This window comes from Sapajus apella, unplaced genomic scaffold (genome assembly GCF_009761245.1).
Source record: "Sapajus apella isolate SASKATOON/1434 unplaced genomic scaffold, GSC_monkey_1.0 scaffold129, whole genome shotgun sequence".
NCBI classification, from domain to species: Eukaryota; Metazoa; Chordata; class Mammalia; order Primates; family Cebidae; genus Sapajus; species Sapajus apella.
The window spans coordinates 4,036,899-4,057,243 of record NW_022437069.1 but is presented as its reverse complement, the minus strand read 5'-3'; the positions used below and the strand labels follow the sequence as shown (position 1 = coordinate 4,057,243).

Genomic DNA, 20,345 nt, shown 5'->3' with positions numbered 1-20,345 from the left:
TAGATTAGTAGTTGCCAGGGGCTGGGAGTGGGGGAAATGTCTGACTGCAAAGGACTATTGTGAGGGAATTCTTTGGGTTGTTGGAGGTGTTTTGTATCATGTTTGTGGTGGTGGCTATGAGAATCTATGCCTGTGTTAAAATTAATAGGAATGTACACCCTGTAAAGGTGAATTTTATTGTACATATATTTAAGAATCAATTACAAAAGAAATTGTGTAAGTTAGGTATATACTTTGCAAGGTGCAATGCATGGAAGTGACTTGATGGAACTGCCTTTAAGTCAACAACTGGGATCAGGAATCTGATTTTGAGTGCTCGGTTCACATTCTGCAGTTTACGTTGTCATATCCATTGTTGATTAGAATCTAGGAACACTGGGTACAGTAAGGGCAGAGTAGCATCAGCTAAGAGCCCATTATGCCTGCTGTTGAGGGACGAATGTAATGGAATAGTCTGTTCAAATCAATGAGTTGCACATCAAATACTTTTAAATAGATATTTAAAGCAGAAGAGGACAAAGTAAGCGTGATGCCTGAGGTAGTGTACAGGTAAATAGGGCACCTTGTTATATAACAGGACTTCTTGCTGTTGAAAGCTAGGATGTTTACAGGTATTCTAGCTTAATACTTACACAAAGTAGCATGTGAGATTCATGGCTAATCCTCCTACTCTTCTAAGTGTTCAGGTGCACTGCTTTTTAGCTTTCTTCAGGTCAGTGACTCCTTTGGAAATTGCTTAGGTTTCTCCTCAGGAAAAAATGTTTATAGGTGCCTACCTGCAAACATTTACGTATGATAAATTTCTTTGTCTCCCTGAACTTCAGCCATGAGCATGAAGCTAAGAATTCTGGGTTTCACTTTGCTATTGCTGAGTGGGAATCGCATGGGCATTGGAGTCAGTTTGTTTGCATCCTGGCTTCATTGCAAGAGTCTGTGCAAAACACTTACTCTCTCTGTTACTTAATTTCCTCATCTGTGAAATGGAGGAATGTGTATTCTGATAATATGTGCTAATTTGTAAGCTATTCATTTTGAATGTACCATTTAGAGTTGCAAAACATTGATGTTTTACTTGTTACAAAAATTAATCTTGACTTTAAATATGAACAAGAAGGAGTTTGTCATTTTAAATCTTCCAAGTGTTTTCTGATCCCTAGTTACATAAAGTAACTTCTACGTTGTACTGTTGGCCACAGTTCTGCCTTAAATTCAGGTGATAAGGATTCATCTGGGTCGAGGGTGAATGAGGGGGCAAGAACATTTTTTTTCCTCTCTGAGTTTTCCAAGTCTCACTTAGTTTCTCAGTTTGGTGGTTGGTGAAAATGATAAACTTAGGACTGTTTCTCCCTGAGAAACCCTTGTGCAGTAGCAATCAGCATAACTCCCAGGTAACTCAGGGTGGGCCCATTGTGGACTTGCTCTAGAGGAAGCAGGGAGAAATGTCTTGCGGGAAATCTTCATTCTTACTTACTCATGATGTTGTATAACCAAGTATAAAGAAGATCTGATTATCTTCGGGGGCAAGAATTCTCCCCCAAAGAGAAATTTGGGTGGAGAGGAGGAAGACAGATTGAGGAAAAACTACACCAAGAACAGCCTGTGTATTCCCAGTTCTGCATATCTGATGTTGGTTAACAGGTCATCTACCTTATCATTTGATGATTTTAGTTCCCACCCTCCTTCAAAGTGTTTGATAGCTTTTCATAAAATTTTTTCTTAGCTACATTATTGTTTTTGTCCTTTTTCAGCTATCATCACTGCTGTAAAGAAAATAGCATATTTTAAAACTGCTAGTTTTTTTTTTTTCTTGGCAGAAGATTAGTATTTATTGATCCCAAGACTAGTAGTGTCAGGACTTGAATTCCAAAAGGTTTTGTTGCCTCTCAAACCTTGTTTTTTTGTCACAAGGTTACACGTCTCATTTTTCCACAACTGCATTTTCTCACACTGGCCTGTTCTGCTTCCTTTCACATGCAGCTGAGAATTCCTACATCATATGGGACTTTAGGTTTTTTAAGAGGTTGTCCAGAATAGTACAAAGAATGGTGACTTTGGAATCATAGGAATCGATTCAAAGAGTACTGGGAGGAGGGCTTGCTAGTTGGATTGATAGGTTAGGCAAGTAGTCCTTGATTATTGTACTGATGCTCAGAAATTAGAGCATTTTACTTAGAGAATCTGACCATCTGAAAAATATACACCCCTCTAGCAGGCTCATCATGCTTGAATGCCTACTAGGCACGTCAGCTTTTGTTGCAGATCGGAGGGAAGGTGTGTGAGAGGTGTGTCCAGCATATAGGTAAATAGAAAGCAGGACATGAGACATTTTCCACCTTCCTCCTCTGTGGGTAGAAGCTAAGACTACAGAGATCTTTCCAATTAAGTATGGCTAAACAGGATATCCAGCCAACATGAGGTCTGTGAAATAACATTACAGCATAAAGAAAAGTATCATAAGTAATCAGATGGAAGATTCTCTGAGTATGTGCTTTCTGTAAGAAACAACAACAAAAAAACACTTTAAAGGACAAATGGGAAATATCATCTAAAGAGCTTAGTTAGATCAGATTTATTATGAAATTAGAGAAGGAGACAGCCAGGAGAAAAGTAGGTTTTATGTTAGTCAGTGTTCAAGGTAGAGAAGCAGAACCTCTAGGAGAAATACGTTAAGGTTTTTTATAAGGAATGGTGCCTTTGATTGTGAGGGCTAATGTGTAGGGCAGGAGGGGGAGGGAATGTCATGGGCAAAGTCAGCCCACCAACATGAGCCAAAATTTCATGTGAGGAAGGGGAGATTGTGTGTGGGATGGAGCTCCACAGCCACAGGCTGGTGCTGTCCTCCACAGGTGGAATGGAATGCGTCTCTGCAGGAGAAACCTTAGCCCTGCTTTTAAAGCCTTTCAGTTGATGCAGTCAGGCCTACCCAGATAATCCAGGATAAACTTCCTTGTTAGATCAGCTGGTTAGGGGCTTTAACTACAGCTGCAAAAAAGCTGTTATGGTGACAACAAGGATGGAAAGGGAGTGAGTTTGCAAAAATAATGCAGACATCCAGAATCCTAAAGCACAATTAATTCAGACTGGGGACAAAGTACCCAATTGATGTTGTAGGAAAGGCCATTAGTGATCTAAAAAACAAAGTTGAACAACTCGGAATACAGAGGAGTACTGATAAAGAGAATAGAGAACAGAGATGGCTCTGAAGTTACTGAGCTCTCTGCAGTTTAAACAGACAAAAGGAAGAAAAGCAGTGATGGAGGCTTTCATGTTCTTAAAACGGCACAGACTAAAGGAGACTACATTCATATATTCATTTGTTTATCCCTTTGTACCTTGGCCTCTTCTACAAACCTAATTCACATAACCCCTGAATCTAATAAATTCAGTCTCACAAATTTGTGTAAGAAATTAATGGGAAAATGTCTTAAAACTGGGGGTATATGCGTGCGGCAGACTACTCAGCAACAAAAGGGAATGTACTACTACGTGCAGCAATGTGGATGAATCTTAAATGTGCTACTCAAAGAAGGCTTACAGAAGAATATATATTCTGTAATTTCATTTGTATATGGAGTTGCAGAACAGGCAAAACCAAGACAGGTGAAAAATTCAGAACAGTGCTTAACTCTAGGAATGAGGAGGAGAGGATTAACTGGGAAGTGGCACAAACTGACTTTTTTGAATGTTGGTAATGTTCTGTACGTTGATGGAGTTGTATATGCGTTTGTCAAAATTTATCAAATGGGTGTACTGTACCATTTGCATTTCATTGTATATAAGTCACCTAAAATTGTAGCTACATATTGAATGCTAATTGCATGCATGCTGAAGTATTTTGGGGTGAAGTGGACTGATATCTTCAACTTACTTTGAAATGCATAAAAAAAGTTGGATGGATGGGGAAATAGAGGGAAGAATAACAAGATAGATATGTGATAAAGCAAATAGAGAAAAGCATTAATTGTAGGATCTAGGTTGAGTGTCTGGTTATTTGTAGTATAATTCTTTCAATTATGTGTACTTTGAAAAAGTTAAAAAAAATGTTGGAGGAAAATATGAAAAGGTACTTTTTAAAGCACCTTAACTTAGCTTGATTATATGATTGCTTGTTTTTATTTCCCAACAGAAACGGGGAAGTAATGGAAAAGGTGTGTGTTTTTTTTTTTTTTTTTAAAAGATGCAAGACAGAAGAACTTTCGATTTTAAATCCTGATTTGAATTCACCTTCATTTGCACAATGAAGATAACCAGACTTCATAGGGTTACTGTGAAGATAGAATGGAAAAAGTTGACATAAACTGCCTAGCCCAGTGCAAGCTGCATAGCAAGTCCTCACTCCATTGTTTTCTCGTAATCTCTTATGCGCAGAAAGGGTCTACACAAAAGCAGATGTAGGGTACCAGTTACTAAGACTTTAAGAAATTAAGAGAGGGTGTAGTGCAGGAGTCTGGGCGTCAGCTTCTGAGCAGGTGCATGGCTGTATTATTGGGATTTCTACGCAAATGCCGAGCCGATTCAAAACACATAACAGGTCAGAAGAGTGGTTGTGGGACGGTGGTAAAGAGACAGCTGCTTCCAAGGTGGAATTAAGTGGCCTCTAAAAAATCACGTTTCCTAGTTAGTGCCTTATTAGCTCTTTTGTTTTTGATAAAGATGTCAGAACAACTGTAAGGCACAAGTTAAATGGTGCTATTTGATCTTTTGTGAGGATTCTGTTTGTCCTTTTGTCTGGTCTTGCCACCTGTTCAGAGGTGTTGATTATTAAGATTTGTACCTGCACATGTAGTTGTTTCTTCTGGGGTATAACCTTTCCAGCCCTGTGCCTCTGCTGAAACACCCTATAAATCCTGAATTGGTCAGTGTGTATACAGTTCTGTAGGGAAAGATACAGGGTGGAAAATTGTGCTTCCAAGGAAATTGCCCTTAGAAATGGGGATACCAGACTAATAAACAGATGACTTTTGGAAACAGTGTAATTGAGTTTAAAATCACAGCTTCAAAAATCTGTTCATTCCTTTGTAATACTCACATATAGAAGCAATGGAGTACTTCGCAGTAAGGAGAAAACCACTGGGGGTCTAAAAAGTCTGAGTGCTCCGTGAAGAAGTTGAGACCCGTGGGAAGCCATGAATAATGAGAGATGATAGCTACGCCGAGGCAGGCACAACTCCCTGGAGTTGAGTGTAATACAGCCTTGTGGGGCCGTATGTGACATCCCTGCAGAGACCTTAGTTCCTGTCACCACAGGTTGGGCGCAAGAGGACTGCTGAGAAAGAGGGTATGGCTAGTGAACCTTGAATGTAATTTGAAGTCCAGGAGGACAGTGAAGAGAGCAGGGGAACAGGGGAACCGGCATTTAATGAGTATCTACTACAGCCAGTCCTAGTAGTGACATTTCACCCACATCTTCTCGTTTGTTACAACTCTGTGAGTGAGGTGTTGGTATCACAATTCAGGGATGAAGAAAGTGAAGTTCAGATTGGTCTGACTCCAGACCCTAGGAATAAAAAGCCCCATGTGTACTGAACAAGCAGAACCTGTTTTTAGTGTTTAGCTAACTCCTGCCTGGGTGTTCTTCTAAAAAGTAATTATATCCTTTATGATACACCCATTTAAGTCCTAACAGCTATTTCCCATTGGACCTCATGTTGTGGGGCTGTATTTGCTTCTATTATTTGAGTAAAAAATGTGTATTGGGGGGGTCATGTCTATATGCCTGCCTATGACGTTGGTTGAACAAACACTGTATGTTAAGTCAGAATATAGAAATGACTTGATTCTCTTTTTGCAGAGCTGTGTTCTATGGAAGCTTGTGCTTCCTGTACTTTCTAAGCTTTTGTAGCTTTGTTTTGCCTTTACTTTAGGGCTGATTCTACCTGGCCACAATAGAGCTGTTCACACTGTGTGTTGTAGCTTAACTTTACAGTCTTAGGCACTTGGAGGCAGCAGTGTTTACATAACTTGTTTCTATGTTTGTTTGCTTTTTGTTTTCCTGTTACCCTCACTTAACGTTCATTTTCTCCCCCATTTACAGATGCTGGCCCACGAGAGACGTTGATGCATTTTGCTGTGCGGCTGGGACTGTTGAGGTTGACGTGGTTTCTGTTGCAGAAGCCAGGTGGCCGAGGAGCTCTCAGCATCCACAACCAGGAAGGGGCGACGCCTGTGAGCTTGGCCTTGGAGCGAGGCTATCACAAGCTGCACCAGCTTCTAACCGAGTAAGTGCTCCTTCTCCTTATTTCTTTCCTCTCATCCTCAGCCCCACCCCCATTCATAGCAGTACCGCCCACATGGCATCTCAGTGTGAGTCTGCAACGAATTATAACCTCAACTCTGTACCTTGCCTTCTGCTGTGGGTTTGTAAGCTTGCTCCTGCTAACCACTTGATTGTCAGAGAGAAACGTGAGTCATATTACCATTTTCTCTCTCCTCTGCCTCTCTGCCTTCTCCGCTTCTTCTCTCTTGTACTTTACTATTTTACTCAAAGGTCAGAACAGCCTTGTCTGTGGAGGTAGTATATAACATTACCAATGTATACAGCTTTTCTTGGTTTAGTACAGGAGGGAACAGATTTCCTATGTCATACATTTTTTTCTGGTATGTTTTAAGACTTGAAAGAGTTAATTAATTAGAAACCAGTACTTTCATATTATAATTGCATACAGAAACTATGGTAAACATTTAAGTTCTGGATTGAATGTAGTCTCTGTGAATAAAATTTGAGAGCAGTGGTTTCTTCATATGAACAGCAATAAAAGCAGCTGAATTGTCCTGGAAATGTGCAATAGGAAATCCTGTCTGTCTTTAGGCTCAATTATTATATTTTCTGACTCTTTAAAAATTCTCTAGAGGAAGGTAGTTAGTCAAAATATTTGAAGAGTGCTCTTTTTTTTTCTTGTATAAATAAAATAAATGCACTAGAGCAGCCAAAAGTTTTTATTGGATTGTTTGTATAAAGAAGTTTCAAGAATAGTTTCTTTTGTTTAATATATTTTTCTAATAGTTTTGTGGTTATTATAATCTTTTCTACCACATTATCTGAACAAGTATAAACCCCATTGGGTCTGTGTTCTTTAGCAATTGAGGGACCTTTGCAAATTGAGTCAGTATTAGCAAATTCTTATATATTTTGCTCATGTCAAATTTAATTTAGTTGTGCTTTATGTTTTACCGTTTTTAGCTGTGTATATAGTCTGGAAGGACCAAGAAGAGATCTCAGAATATAATGCTACTTATGGTTATATAAACAGTTTTTTCTTGCTTCAGTTGCCAAGCTAATAACTTTCCCTGTCACGCTAGACAGACGGTCCTTTGCAGAAAGCTTTCCGATGCGTGCTACAGATACTGTGCTGGTAGGAGGGGCACTTAACCTCAAATGAGCTTCGGATACCTGAGCTCTCCTAAGACAGTATTCCAGGGAGTGATGCATTCTACTCCTTCACACTTCCCATCTGGCCAATGATTGGATTCATTCTACTGTTGGCTTCATGGCCTTAGGAAAAGAGGCCTTGTTCCAGAAGTTGAAACAGTTAACTCCACATAACTACTGTGATGTTTAAATGAATTTCCTCTAAATTTGATTTTTTGCTGGGAAGCAGAGTTGGTTAAGGACTGCCATTCAAATGGGGAAATAAAGTGATTACAACAGCTTCGTTTTATCCTTGGAGGGGATGTCACAAGACTGTTATTGCAGCATAGCTTTAAGGAAACTAGAGTGTGTTTGTTCTGGACTTTTTTTTGCTTGCTTTAAAGTACTACCTCTGTTACATGTGGAAAGCCACTTATCTCCTTTTGAAGATAGATTGGTGAGGGAAAACCAACCTGAGAAATCTCCCAAGTAGAGGACCCAGATAGGAAAGGATGAGCACCTTGCTGCAGATCTAAGGCTTCACTTGAATTCTGGGATTTGACTGTTCTGAAGCTTAGAAAAAGTGCTGAGTCATAACTAGCAATTAAAAAACCGAAAGGGGGCGATTGTCCCAAATCAGTTTGAATGTGATTCTAGTAGAATTTGCTAGAATTTCAGTTGCTAAAGGAACAAGAATTGTCATTTTGTTTTTGGTTTCCTTTTCTCCTTTCCTTCTCCTTTCCCTATATACGTAACATAAAAATGGTTAAAACAGTAAATTTCGGTTACAGTATTGAGTGGCATTTGGTACACTGACAGCACTCACGGTGTTACGTAACCATCACCATTATTGTTTCCCGAACTTTTTCATCACCCCAAACAGAACTTCCTTTTCCCTCAACCCCTGTTAACCTCTGTTCTCCTTTCTGTCTCTAAGAATTTGCTCATTCTAGGTACCTCATGTAAGTGGAATCATGCAGCGTTTGTCCTTCTGTGTCTGTCTGCTTGCACATAGCATAATGTCCTCTAGGCTCATCCATGTGGTAACACGTGTCAGCATAATACATATTTCAAAAGTGCTAGAAGCATGTATTTTTCACCACACAAACGAGTAGCTGAGATGATAGATATGTTACTTAGCTTGATTTTATCTTTCAATAGTGTATATATCGATTAACACATCATTGTGCCTCATAAATAGATGTCAAAAATAATAAATAAATAAATAGATGTTGTCTATTACCTCCCCCACACAGCCAAAAGTGGAAACAACCTAGATGTCCATCACAGATAAATGGATAAACAGTGTGGTGTGTTCACATAACGGAATACTATTCAGCCTGAAAAAGAAAAAAAAAAATCTTTAACAGATGAAGCTGAGATCCAGAGAGACAAAGGTGTTGAATTAAGATAACAAGGTGGTAGGGCCAGAAATAGAAGTCAAAAGGCTGTCCAGAGCTCTTTGCTTCCACTCCTGGGATTCTTAAAAAGTGGCCCAAGAATAGACTTCATGGGATCTATATCCCTTAAAATTATAGATAAACATACACATGTTTTTCTGAGCAAAGCATTTGTTGGTAAGATTCACAGAGGGGTTTGTAGAAAGTTAAGAATTGTCACAGTGTATGTGTTTTGTTTTGTTTAGTTTTGTTTTGAGATGGAGTCTCACTCTGTAGCCCAGGCTGGAGTGCAGTAGAGAGATCTCAATTCACTGAAACCTCCGCGTCCCCGGTCCCAGTTCAAGCAATTCTCCTACCTCAGCCTCCCAAGTAGCTGGGGTTACAGGCGTGAGCCACCATGCCCAGCTAACTTTTGTATTTTTTATTTGAGATAGGGTTTCACCATGTTGGCCAGTGTGGTCTTGAACTCCTGACCTTGTGTAATCCCAAGTAGCTGGGATTACAGGCGTGAGCCACCGCCTGGCTGATGCTGTCTTTCTAGCAGTTTATTAACATTAGACTTTGGGTACCCTGCTCTACTTTTTAAAAATGAAATTGTCCACATATAAGCCTGCCTCTTTTATTGCCTCTTTTCAGTTAGTATGAAATTGAAATACGGCTATATACATTTTACATTTATGGAATAACTGGTTGTATTCTATACTTTATTGAAAATTCAAGCTTATTTAACCCCATTCATAGCCCTTTGAAAGTAAATTTGTTGTTTTAATTCCTTGCTGTTTTATGTTGCTTTTTGCTTTATAAATTTTGGCGGGGAGTGGGGAGTCAGGGTATTGTGCTGGTTAGGGCCCAAGTTATTTTTGGGTTTCTTGTTCAAGGCTTATTTTGATTGCCAGTCTATTTTGATAAACCAGGTCTTTCTTCTGTGAAAATTATGATTTGCCGTTCTTGGAGATATAAGGATTCTCTACCATCCTTTAGAAAACGCTTGGACTTCCAGATAGTAGTAACTATTCAGGACATTTTTTACAGTTTCCCTTTTTTATAGCCTGTGATTGTTAACTTTCACTTAGTTCAGTGATAGGGAAGGCATAGCTTTTGTTGACTTGCTTTTTTGTTTCAGTTTATATTTAGATCTTACATTATGAATATGGATGCATTTGTGATATGAAAATTGATCCTAAATACATTGTATTTAAGTTTCACCTTACTAAATGAAAGAATTAATGTACAGAGCATAACTCAATGATTGACATATGTATTATCTCTTATTTCCCTTTCCTTAATTTTCTGTCTTGCCTGAGAAATCTTAGCTCCAGCAGAGTACCCAAAACATGTAGGCCTACTTCTGCTTTAGGTAGGCAGTCATCGCCTCTGATTTGAAGTGAATAGGTAAAGACCCTAGTTTGCAGGCTCTTGGTTTCATGAATAGTAGGAAGTGACAACATCAGATAAACGTGGCATTGTACTTATCTAAGAAGAGAATTAGGCCGGATGTTACTGGATCTGGCTGATCTCTTACGTACACATCACAAAGTAGAAATCTTGGGACGTGGATCACCCACGTTGTGGTTAAGAGGGAGTTTGAGAGTAAGAGGAAGCTCCAGTAGTGACTAGGTGTGCAAACTTGGAAGTCAAACCTAGGTTTGCATTTTGGCTCTGCCATTTGCAAACTTTCCTCGCTAAGCCTTGATTTCTTCATCTCATAAATAAAGGATAATACTATACTTCCTGGATGACAACCCAGTCTCTAGTATATGCAGTATGAAAAATTAGGGCTTATTTGTCATACAGATTCTGGATATTTTTGTGGAGCCAATAAAGGTGCTATAAATATTTCAGCTTGGAGAAAGATAGTAGAATGATACGGTAGAATTGCTTAGGGATGAAGAGCTTAATTAAAATCTAAGCCTGCCTAGTTAGTAGTTAGTGTGCCTTGGAAAAAGTCACCTATCCACTCAGTGTCATGCTTCCTCTCTCTTAAGGATAATACCTATTCTGCCTACATCACAAGGTTATTGAAACTAAAAAAATATTTGTGCAAATACTCTGTTAAACTCTCAGATAATCTGTTTGAAAGTTTCTTATATATTAATAATGACATCACTAAAATTAGAGTTAACTGATCAGTGAAACTCAAATTCCAATTGATTGGTCTACCAGATATCTTATTTTGTAATATTTATTGTAGTTTTCTGTGAATTAAAGTTGGTAGACTGGAGTCTAGACTGGCTGGTTTTGAATCTAGGGTCTGCCTCTGTGAAACTGTGTCATTTATCTTGGGTGATTCACTTAACCTTTCCAAACCTCAGTGTTTTTTTTTTTTTTTTTTTTTTTTTTTTGTAACACAGGAATAAGAGGACTTTCTTCAATGAGTTGCTTTGAGAAATAAAAGAATTCATGTAGAGAGCATAACTTAGTGATTGACACAAATGTTATCACCATTTCCCTTTTTTAAATTTCTTTTTCCTTCGAATGCTTATATCAGTTTTACATACTTTAAGGAAATTTTACCAGAATCTTGAAGTATTTTAGGCATCTTTTGAATGTCCCTACTTAATATGGATTGGATATTATTCCCTAGTGTAATAGATACTACTTTAAATAAAATTAGTTTGGCCCTCTGATAGGTGCTGTGATGTTGATGCCTGTAGGTTAATGGAACAAGGAATTCTAAATGGATAAAGAATCATTTGCAACCCTTCTACCCTTATAAGAAGAGTATTTCTTTTAAGAATTTCAACTCTGGAGTGTTGGCATACAAGTGCTGAAATATTTTAATTGCTGCAAGAGCCGGTTTAAACATATTTGTTCTCATAAATGTCATTTTCAGTATCAGCTTAACAAATCTTCCTTGGTTGAATGCCTATACTGCATTAGAAACCATGGTTGGTACGTAACAGATACTATTTCATTTCAACCGTATATCAACCTTGTGAAATAGCCATTGTCTGTGTTTTACGGGAGAAATATGGAGGCTCAGAGAATTAAAGTAACCGTCCAAGGCTGTATAGAAAATGGTAGAGCTACTGCTACGCAGACAACTGTGGAATTCTGAGGCCCATATTCTTTCCTCTGCAAAAATTTGACAGAGAAAGAAGAGACTCGGGAAGAGGCTACTAGGATACAGTATTAAATGTACTTAAATGTAAAGGGTTATATGCTTTCTAGTCTATATGTATTTTGAGGAAAACAAAGTTCTTACCATAATAACTCTACATTTATATTACTCATCCGACTTTTAAGGTACGGTTGATTACTTTCAAACTGCCCTTTTACATAAGGTAAGCATTGTTATCTCTGATTTATGTATGCATTTACGTATATATGTACAGACTCTCACAGTCGCCCAGGCTGGAGTTCAGTGGCACTATCTTGGCTCGTTGCAGCCTCTGCCTCTCGGGTTCAAGCGATTCTCCTGCCTCAGCCTCCTGTGTAGCTGGGATTACAGGCGCATGCCACCACACCCAATTTTTGAATTGGATTTCACCATATTGGCAAGGCTGGTCTCGAATGCCTGACCTCAGGTGATTCACCTGCTTCGGCCTCCCAAAGTGCTGGGATTACAGGCATGAGCCACTGCACTCCTCCATTCCTGTTTTATAGTTGAGGAATCTGAGGCCAGAGAGAGAAAGCGAGTTGCCCAAGGTCTCAGGTCACAAGGTTGCAAAGGAACAGAACCAGGCTCAGGCCCAAAGTCCAATGATCTGTTCAGACTGAGGGGACACATGAATGCTGAACACAGACCAGCCTGACGAGCTGTAGGTACTCAATAGGCACTATTGGCCCCTCTCAAAGGGTTTGTGCCTGTAAGTTCTCGAGTCCTTCTTAGAAGACACTTGCACTTGAAAGCTAGGTACAGCGTTAGGTGGTAGAGTAACTACTCGAGAATACGTATTTCACAATGGAACCAAGTGCTGTTGAGCAAGATGTTCTGCCAACATAGTGATTGCCCTTTCAGGGTCCTCTTTTTAAGTATTTGACAAGTGGGTCCTCGGTAGCCCATCTAGTGCAAAACAGGTTTGGAGCCTTTTCTTTTGCATAGTAAAGCAAAAGATGAAACAATATACAAACTTACCTTAAAAAGAATAACCGGAGAGGCAGGATTTGGTATAACTTGACATCTGGCCAAAGTCCCATCTATCAGTCTGTCCATCCATTCATATCTGACCTCCTTTGTCAGTGTGTGATTTAGGTCTTTGCGCCTTGATAAAGATAAGACAGTAGAACTGAGTGGAAACTAGAGAATGGGGGAGGAGACTAACATTTATCGAATATTGAAAAATGGCTTTGTATTATGCACAGTACTACCTTGGTGCTTTACATGTGTTTTCATTTAAAACCTCTCAGCAAATCTCAAGGAGGCTAAGCAGCTTGTCCAAGTTAAGTGGACATATAGTTAAGTCGCTATTTTCACAGCCTATCTTTAGGTTGTATTCAGATTCATTCATAGAATTGTGTGAGAAGGCATGTTGGGTAGCATTCTCAGGCCTTTAATCTAATTTATGATGATTAATAACTTTGGTTTTCAGTGCCTTTTTTTCTTTTTCTAAGCTTACAACTGGATGACTTTAATCATTTTGACAGTTTGTATTTTTTAAACTATTCAACTAGTAATCTCAGGATTGCCCTATCTGGCAGCATGCTGGAAAGTTGCAAGATGTACGTTCTGAAGATAATATTTTTATAGAGCAATTTCTTGTGTTCACTGCTAGGTATTTTGGGTAAATTCTCATATATTTATCCTCTCCCCGACCCTTCGAAGGCAGGTGTTTTATCTCCATTGTACAAGGAAATACAGTAGCCACAGCTGGTAAGTGATGGAAGAATAATTTGAACCAGATTGTAACTCCAAATCCCATGAACTTTTATACCTCCTTGGGCTTTCTAAGAAGATGGGTAGGAGTTGAAAGTTGGTTGGAATCACAAAGCCCTTCCAAGCATCTCGTGTTTTCATTCACTTCTTTTCTCTCCCTGCTGATTGCCGCATATATACTGAGCAGGTGTGTGTGTGTTCTTGGTTGCCGTGTAACATTTAGATTTCAGAGTGGTCAGAGTTGTGAAATTACGCTGCTTAACCTGTGGTAACAAATTCTCTATGACAGCTGCATGTTATTTGTGTCTGACTTCACTCCAGGCTTAAGTGGAAGAAAATACAGACCTGGAGTATAGGGCTTGATAGTCATGTATGAGAAAATGAAGGATCAGTTGATGGCACCTCCTACCCTTCAAAATCTATGTATGATTTTTACTTGGCCAATTCTCAAGTTTTCTTAAAAGCATACCAATAGAAAGAATGACTTGAACATTTTACCTGCATTTATTATTAGCAGAAATAGAAGGATTAGGGAAACAAGGGAAGTGATTAGAGAAAGAAGAAAAAAATAGGTGTGTTGAATAAACATTTTCACTAAAATCAGTATTTGGCTGAAGCAGAATATCACGAGCATAGAATGAAGTTACATGATACAAGAATAAATATGAGCTAGTAAAAAATGTAACCAGTCTTATACATTTATTAATAACTAACTTTTCTGTTTTGAAAGTTTGACCTTATGGCAGAACAGTTTCTCAGCCTTACAGCTTCTAGATTGTTCTTGATTCATTAAACAGCATACACAATTTCTGCTGGCACGTCAGTAATCTATCTGGTTGGACTACAGACAGTTAAAATTCAGGGAAGTTTTTCAGTAACATGTTCTAGAAGGAATTTTGTATTAGGATTCTGGATTTAATGAATCGCAAAAGTCTTTTAGCTTTAGCTGCTGAAATTGGTTATCATTGCATAATGATCATTTTGACAAGGTTTTGATTGTCATTAGTGTCCACAGGCTTATACAAGGAACAGTATTAAGTGTTCTTACTAAAGCCTGTTTTGTTTCATTAATAAAAACAAAATGTATTTGAGGTACCTAATATTTTTCCTAACACTTAAAAAAGTACATTTGTATTTGGATTAAAAGATGATTTCTCATAGTTACGAATGATTTTAGCAATTTTTTCTTGTAAAATTTGGAGGTGGCAGCGTTGACATTCTGCTCTTAATTTTATTCTTACGTGAATGATTTTCAAATAGAACTTACCCTTGAAAGACACATGGCCTAAATGGAATATCTACAATTTAAAAAATTGTTTTGTTTAATGTTCTGAACACTAGTTAACAAAAAGTTAAAGCTAGAGTTTTTGTATAATCTAGTATCTGTGATTCTTAAATTTTTGTAAACATTTGTTGACTTAAGATAAAATGTCCTTCAGGTTATCTAGCCTGTGTACTGTCTCTTAATCATTTTAACTGTCAAACCATTTATTTATCCATTTGAAAATTCTTAGTTGTTTTTGCATATGACATTAATAGTTTTTACAGTCACCGATTACTGTAGCATTTTATTCTTATAACACATATTTTATGCTTTCACTAGCCAATAGAATTTATGTGTAAAAAGCACATGCGATTTGTTTTCTAAATCAGGGGTTCCCAACCCCTGGGCTGCAGACTGGTATAGTCCATGGCTTGTTAGGACCCAGGCTACACAGCAAGAGGTGAGAGGTAGGTGGGCAATTGAGCATTACCACCTGGGCTCGCCTTCTGTCCTGTCAGCAGTGGCGGATTCTCATAGGAGCAGGAACCCTATCATGAACTGTGTGTGCGAGGGATCTAGGTTGCACACTGCTTATGAGAATCTAACTAATGCCTGATAATCTGTGGTGGAGCAGTTTCATCCCAAAACCATTCTGTCCCCCGACCCCATGGAAAATTTGTCTTCCATGAAACTGGTCCTTGGTGCCAATAAGGCTGGGGACCACTGCTTTAAACTATGTAGAGAATGCTTACATAGTACCCCTTATTTTAATAGTATTTCTTGCGTTGGCGGTGTTGCCTCGTTGATACGATGGTAACCCTGTGATCACTTGATCCTTGCTCAGTGGGCATCCATCTGTTCTTGGCCTTAAAAATGGCAAAGTTGAACTTGAGTGCGTCCCTGTTTTTTAACACCTCTATAGGCCTGAGTTTCTTCATTGACAAAATAGGGGAAAATAATATGTACCACATAGATGTGTTAGGATTAAAAAAGAACATGTTTATAAAGTTCTTAGGAGTTGAGCATGTCTCTTTATTTGGAGAGCTAAGAAGAACAACTTATTGGAAATATTTCAGCTTCGTATGACTATGACATCTCTTTTAAGCACCATCCAGTTTCAGACTTACTGTTTCCTAGTCAGCCTCACCCCACAATTATAATTATCTCTTGACCTAGTGGGGAAACCGAGCCCTGTTTTCCTCAGATTTTTGGGGCTAAATAGTGGTAGGTGATGCAGGGGTAGTTACCTGACAGTTACCCCCACATGCAAGGTTACCTTAGCTTTGTTTTTTTTAAGTCTTAATACTGAGAAGTTGCCTTCTTTTTTTGTTCATTGGAATTATACAAGCCCTCTAGTATACCACACAGTCACCATATATTGATCATTTTGGGTGGCCAAAGAGCTAACACTTTGCATCCATGTTCATTTGATCCTCATGACAAATGTATTTTCACTTTACAGATGAGGAAATTTGAAGTGCAGAGAAATTTAAGTAGTCCAAGATCACAGAGATGATATGGTCAGAGTAAGGAATCAAACAAACTCTGTCTGACTTTCCAGCTTACGCTTTAACCATTACCTTATAAAACTTTGTTGGTTTAAAAGCACAAGATTTAGAACCAAGTTCTCATAGACAATACTTGCTCAAATGATGTACCTTTTTTTCTTTGCACTGCTTATGCTAATTATTAAGGGGAGAGTGACAATTCTATGTTCCCTCCCCCTCCAGAAAAAGGAAGGAAGAGAGGAAAACTAAGTTTCGGTACTAAAATATCTCGCAGCCCTGGGTATGCATGAATGCATATCTGACCGTAACTAGCCTAGCAGTGTGTTGCCTACACATAGCTAAGGCACATTATTTTGAGGCGGAGCAGCTACTCCCTACCCCCTACCCCTTTCTGGCATTTAGCCTCTCCAGCTCCACTTCAGTGGAGTGTGGTTTATGTTGTAGAACTCACTAAAGTTTGGCACTATTATAGTGATGTGGTTTTGAGAAGATAATGCAATAGCCCTCAAAAAAGGAACTAGGTGCTGCAGTTCCTTGTCAGAAGTGAACTTGGAGTGAAACATGCGTTTAGGAGGGGTGACCAGGCTGCTTTCCTCTACTTTTAAAGCTGTAGTATGATGCTAAAACCAAAAGAGGATGGGCTTGCGGTATTCGTGGTGCTTGGGCAGCCATGGGTGAGTATCAGCTTCCCGATCGATGCTTTGTTAATCTTCATTGTTGGCTCTTTGATATTTTCTCTGGATTTTTACTGTAATCAACATGAAGCATCATTGAAGCTGTCTTAATAACTAGTGTTGTTAGGATCAGAAAAGTATTTTTGTTTGCAGTTAATTTGGTTGCATTTTACATGTATGTTAGCATAAAATCCCAGTGTTTTCTTAAGTTGAAGCATGCTAGACAAGATAAGAAGGCAGAGTTTGATTGGTTGTTGTTTATTGTATGACAGGTAGAATGCTAGAAAATTAGTTGAAATTCATCCTGGGCTTATTGAATTTGGTTGTATCATATACATGAACTGTGGCCACTTAGTTTGGATGCTGTAACCTTATCTCTGAGAAATAGCCTCTAATTTGTGTTATTTTTGTAGTTGAAAAACTTACTATGGATCTTATAAAATTTATGGAAAAAAAAAAAACTCTAACATACTTCATTAGTTTCTGATAAATATTATGTCATACATTCAATTAGTATAATTTGAATGTGGTTTGAAACTTCTGTAGAGGTGTAGGTTTCGTTGTGGATAGTGGAAGGGGCACATAAGTTTTAGAATTGGGTCCGGGTACAGATTGTGACCGTTTCACTTACAGCTGTGAGTTCTTGGGCAAATTATCTATTAAGTCTCAGTTTCTACACATGCAAAATGGAAATACACTGATCCTGCCTCAGAGTTTTTGTGAGGATTAAAACTAGATAATATACCAATAACGCAATTGTTTTATTATCATTATCAAATAGGATGTACTGTACATAATTTTATGTGCTGTGCTTTTATGTGACTGGCAGAACAGTAGGCTTGCTTTCACTGGTATCACTGCAAACATGCAGTGCACTGCAACATTATGATGGCCATAACATCCCTGGGTGACAAGAACTTGTGAGCTGCATTATCATATGGACTCATCATTACATGGTCTACCATAGACTGAAACATGGCTAAGCAGCACATGACTGTAGTTAATATTGTTAGCATTCTTCTTTTGTTTTTTTGATTTTTGCCTTCCTCCCTCCAATGTTTTCTCACCCCTCCAAGAATAAAATCCTCGTTGCTACCAGGACTCACAAAGTTCTGTGAAATCTGAACCTGGTACAACCCTGAGACCTCATTTCATAACTTTCTCCTCGTTCCCATTTGCTCTCTCTGCACAGCTACACTGGCTTTAAGCCCCCAGCCAGCTCATTGCCACCTCAGGATCTTTGCACTTGCTGTACACATTGTATGATGTTCTTGTTCCCTAACCCCGCATGCTGGCTCTCGCACACCATTCAGGTCAGTTGTTAGGTCACCTCCTCAGAAAGCTGTTGTGAAGAAGCCACCATTTCTACTTGAAGACATTTTCTACCATAAGCAGCTGTTTTATTTTCCTTAAATAAAGATTTGGATTTGTGTTTTAGACTACATACAGATTAAATAAAAATCCTCTATATACTTATGCTGTAAATGTATTCAGGGATTTTTCTATTTACACTTCCTTTTAGAGAATATGTGCATTTGAAATGGTTTTGTTGTTTTAAGGTACGAGTATTCAGTAGAATACCTCTTAGTGCCATTTTAAAATGCGATCTAAAGAAACGTTTTGCTTTTTATCTTTTCTTTCTCCTCATTAATCCATGTAAGTTACTACTCTAAATTGCTTTAGAATAAATAGATTGCCTGGAATGAATTTTAAAATTTGTTTTTTAGCCGTCAACTCTGTGAAACCTTGGTTGATTTGCTTAAACACTTACCTATCTGCAGAACCTTGGCTTTGTTACTTGGAAGATTAAATATGATATTTATGATGAAAATGCTCTGAAAAACTGAATACAGCTTTACAGTCATATTTATTATGTATTGTGATTTGTTGCTGATATTTCTCATTTGATTCAGGGAAATCGTTTCAACAAATAACAGAAGATCTTTTGTTGTTGTTTTTGTTGAGTGTTTTGTTTTTTTTTGAGATAAGGTCTCATTCTGTTACCCAGGCTTGAGTAAAGGGGCCCAATCATGGCTCCACTGTAGCCTCGACATCCTGCCTCAGCTTCCCTAGTAGCTGAGACTACAGGCATGCACCACCATGCCCATGCCTGGCTACTTTAAATTTTTTGTAGAGATGAGGTCTTGTACGTTGCCCAGGATGGTCTCTAACTCCTGGACTCAAGTGACTCGCCTGCCTCAGCCTCCCAAAATGCTGGATTACAGGCATGAGCCACTGTGCCCAGGCGAAAGAACCTCTTTGTAACATTAACATAACTGTTACAGCTGATATTTGGGTTCTTTTGATTTTTAATAGCAATAGCAACAATAATAAAGACTGGGTGGGACTGAGCTTTTAAGGTACTCTTGATATTCAGTTGATTTTCAGCTTTGCTCAGGCCTATGCAAAGTTTACATTTGGGAGAAAAATGATGCCTTATCCAGTAGGTCTGTAGCTGATACCACATGCCATGTTCCTTTCTATGCTATGCTTTCTGTCTCTTCTGCCAGTAGCTTTTCTCCCCAGAATCTATGTACATTAAATTTCATTTTTTCAGTAGTTCATTTTTAGAGTCTTTGCTTCAGTGATGAATTGGAAAGTTAAAAAATCTAATCTTTCGTAAGTAATTTGAGCAGCGCTACTGTTAGGGAGAGTGAATCGATGTTGTATGTTCTGCAAAAGCAGCAATTTAGAGGAGAGACATGAGAAAAGTCACACCTAGTTTATCCAAAAGACATTATGTCTTTATGAGGACCTATTTTATTAATGTAACTGCTTTTAAATAGGATTAATCAACTTTAATTATAACTTATGAAAAGTGTCAAATCAGGTCAGTGGCCTATATAAAAATATGCAAGGTAATTAGAAGCTTATTGGGCTTGTTGAGTATGGGTTCTTTTCTTGAATTTTAGTAATGATAACCTCATACATAGTTAAGTGAACTTTATGCCTGAAGATAGGAGGTCTTGCCCAGACAAATGAGCAAAAATTTGTCTTTTTTTTTCTGAACTGGAAAAGCTAGTTTACAGAGTAATAACTTCATTGTGATTAAAGTTAACCAGTTTCTGTAAATATAGAATATGGCTTCTCCATTAAGTTAGAAGCTTGTTAATGAGCTGATTTTAACATTCACCATGACACTGAAGTTTTGGATTCATATTTAGTTCTTAATCTTTCTGTCATACTTAAGTTTCTCATGATCTTCAGGAATAAGACTGGAAGAAATGGATGTGCATTCCCTTCTCTCTGTCCTGATTCTTTTATTTAAATTGGTGATCCTGTGGGGTTTTTGTTTGATTCTGTTTTGTGTTTTTGCCCCATGAGAAAGCTAAAGA

General features: G+C 38.3%; 1 protein-coding gene across 14 annotated transcripts in view; it reads left to right on the top strand.

Moving 5' to 3' along the window:
* AKAP13 (A-kinase anchoring protein 13) overlaps positions 1-20,345 on the top strand; it is a 346,439-nt gene that overhangs the window by 146,470 nt on the left and 179,624 nt on the right. For 12 of the 14 annotated variants that reach the window (XM_032262391.1, XM_032262389.1, XM_032262388.1 and 9 more), the window contains exon 5: positions 6,035-6,218. In XM_032262391.1, the coding sequence (XP_032118282.1) occupies positions 6,035-6,218 (184 nt within the window). Of the gene's footprint in view, positions 1-6,034; positions 6,219-6,239; positions 6,403-12,293; positions 17,011-20,345 lie in introns of those variants that run through there. The other 2 variants (XM_032262401.1, XM_032262400.1) reach the window with 2 other exon arrangements.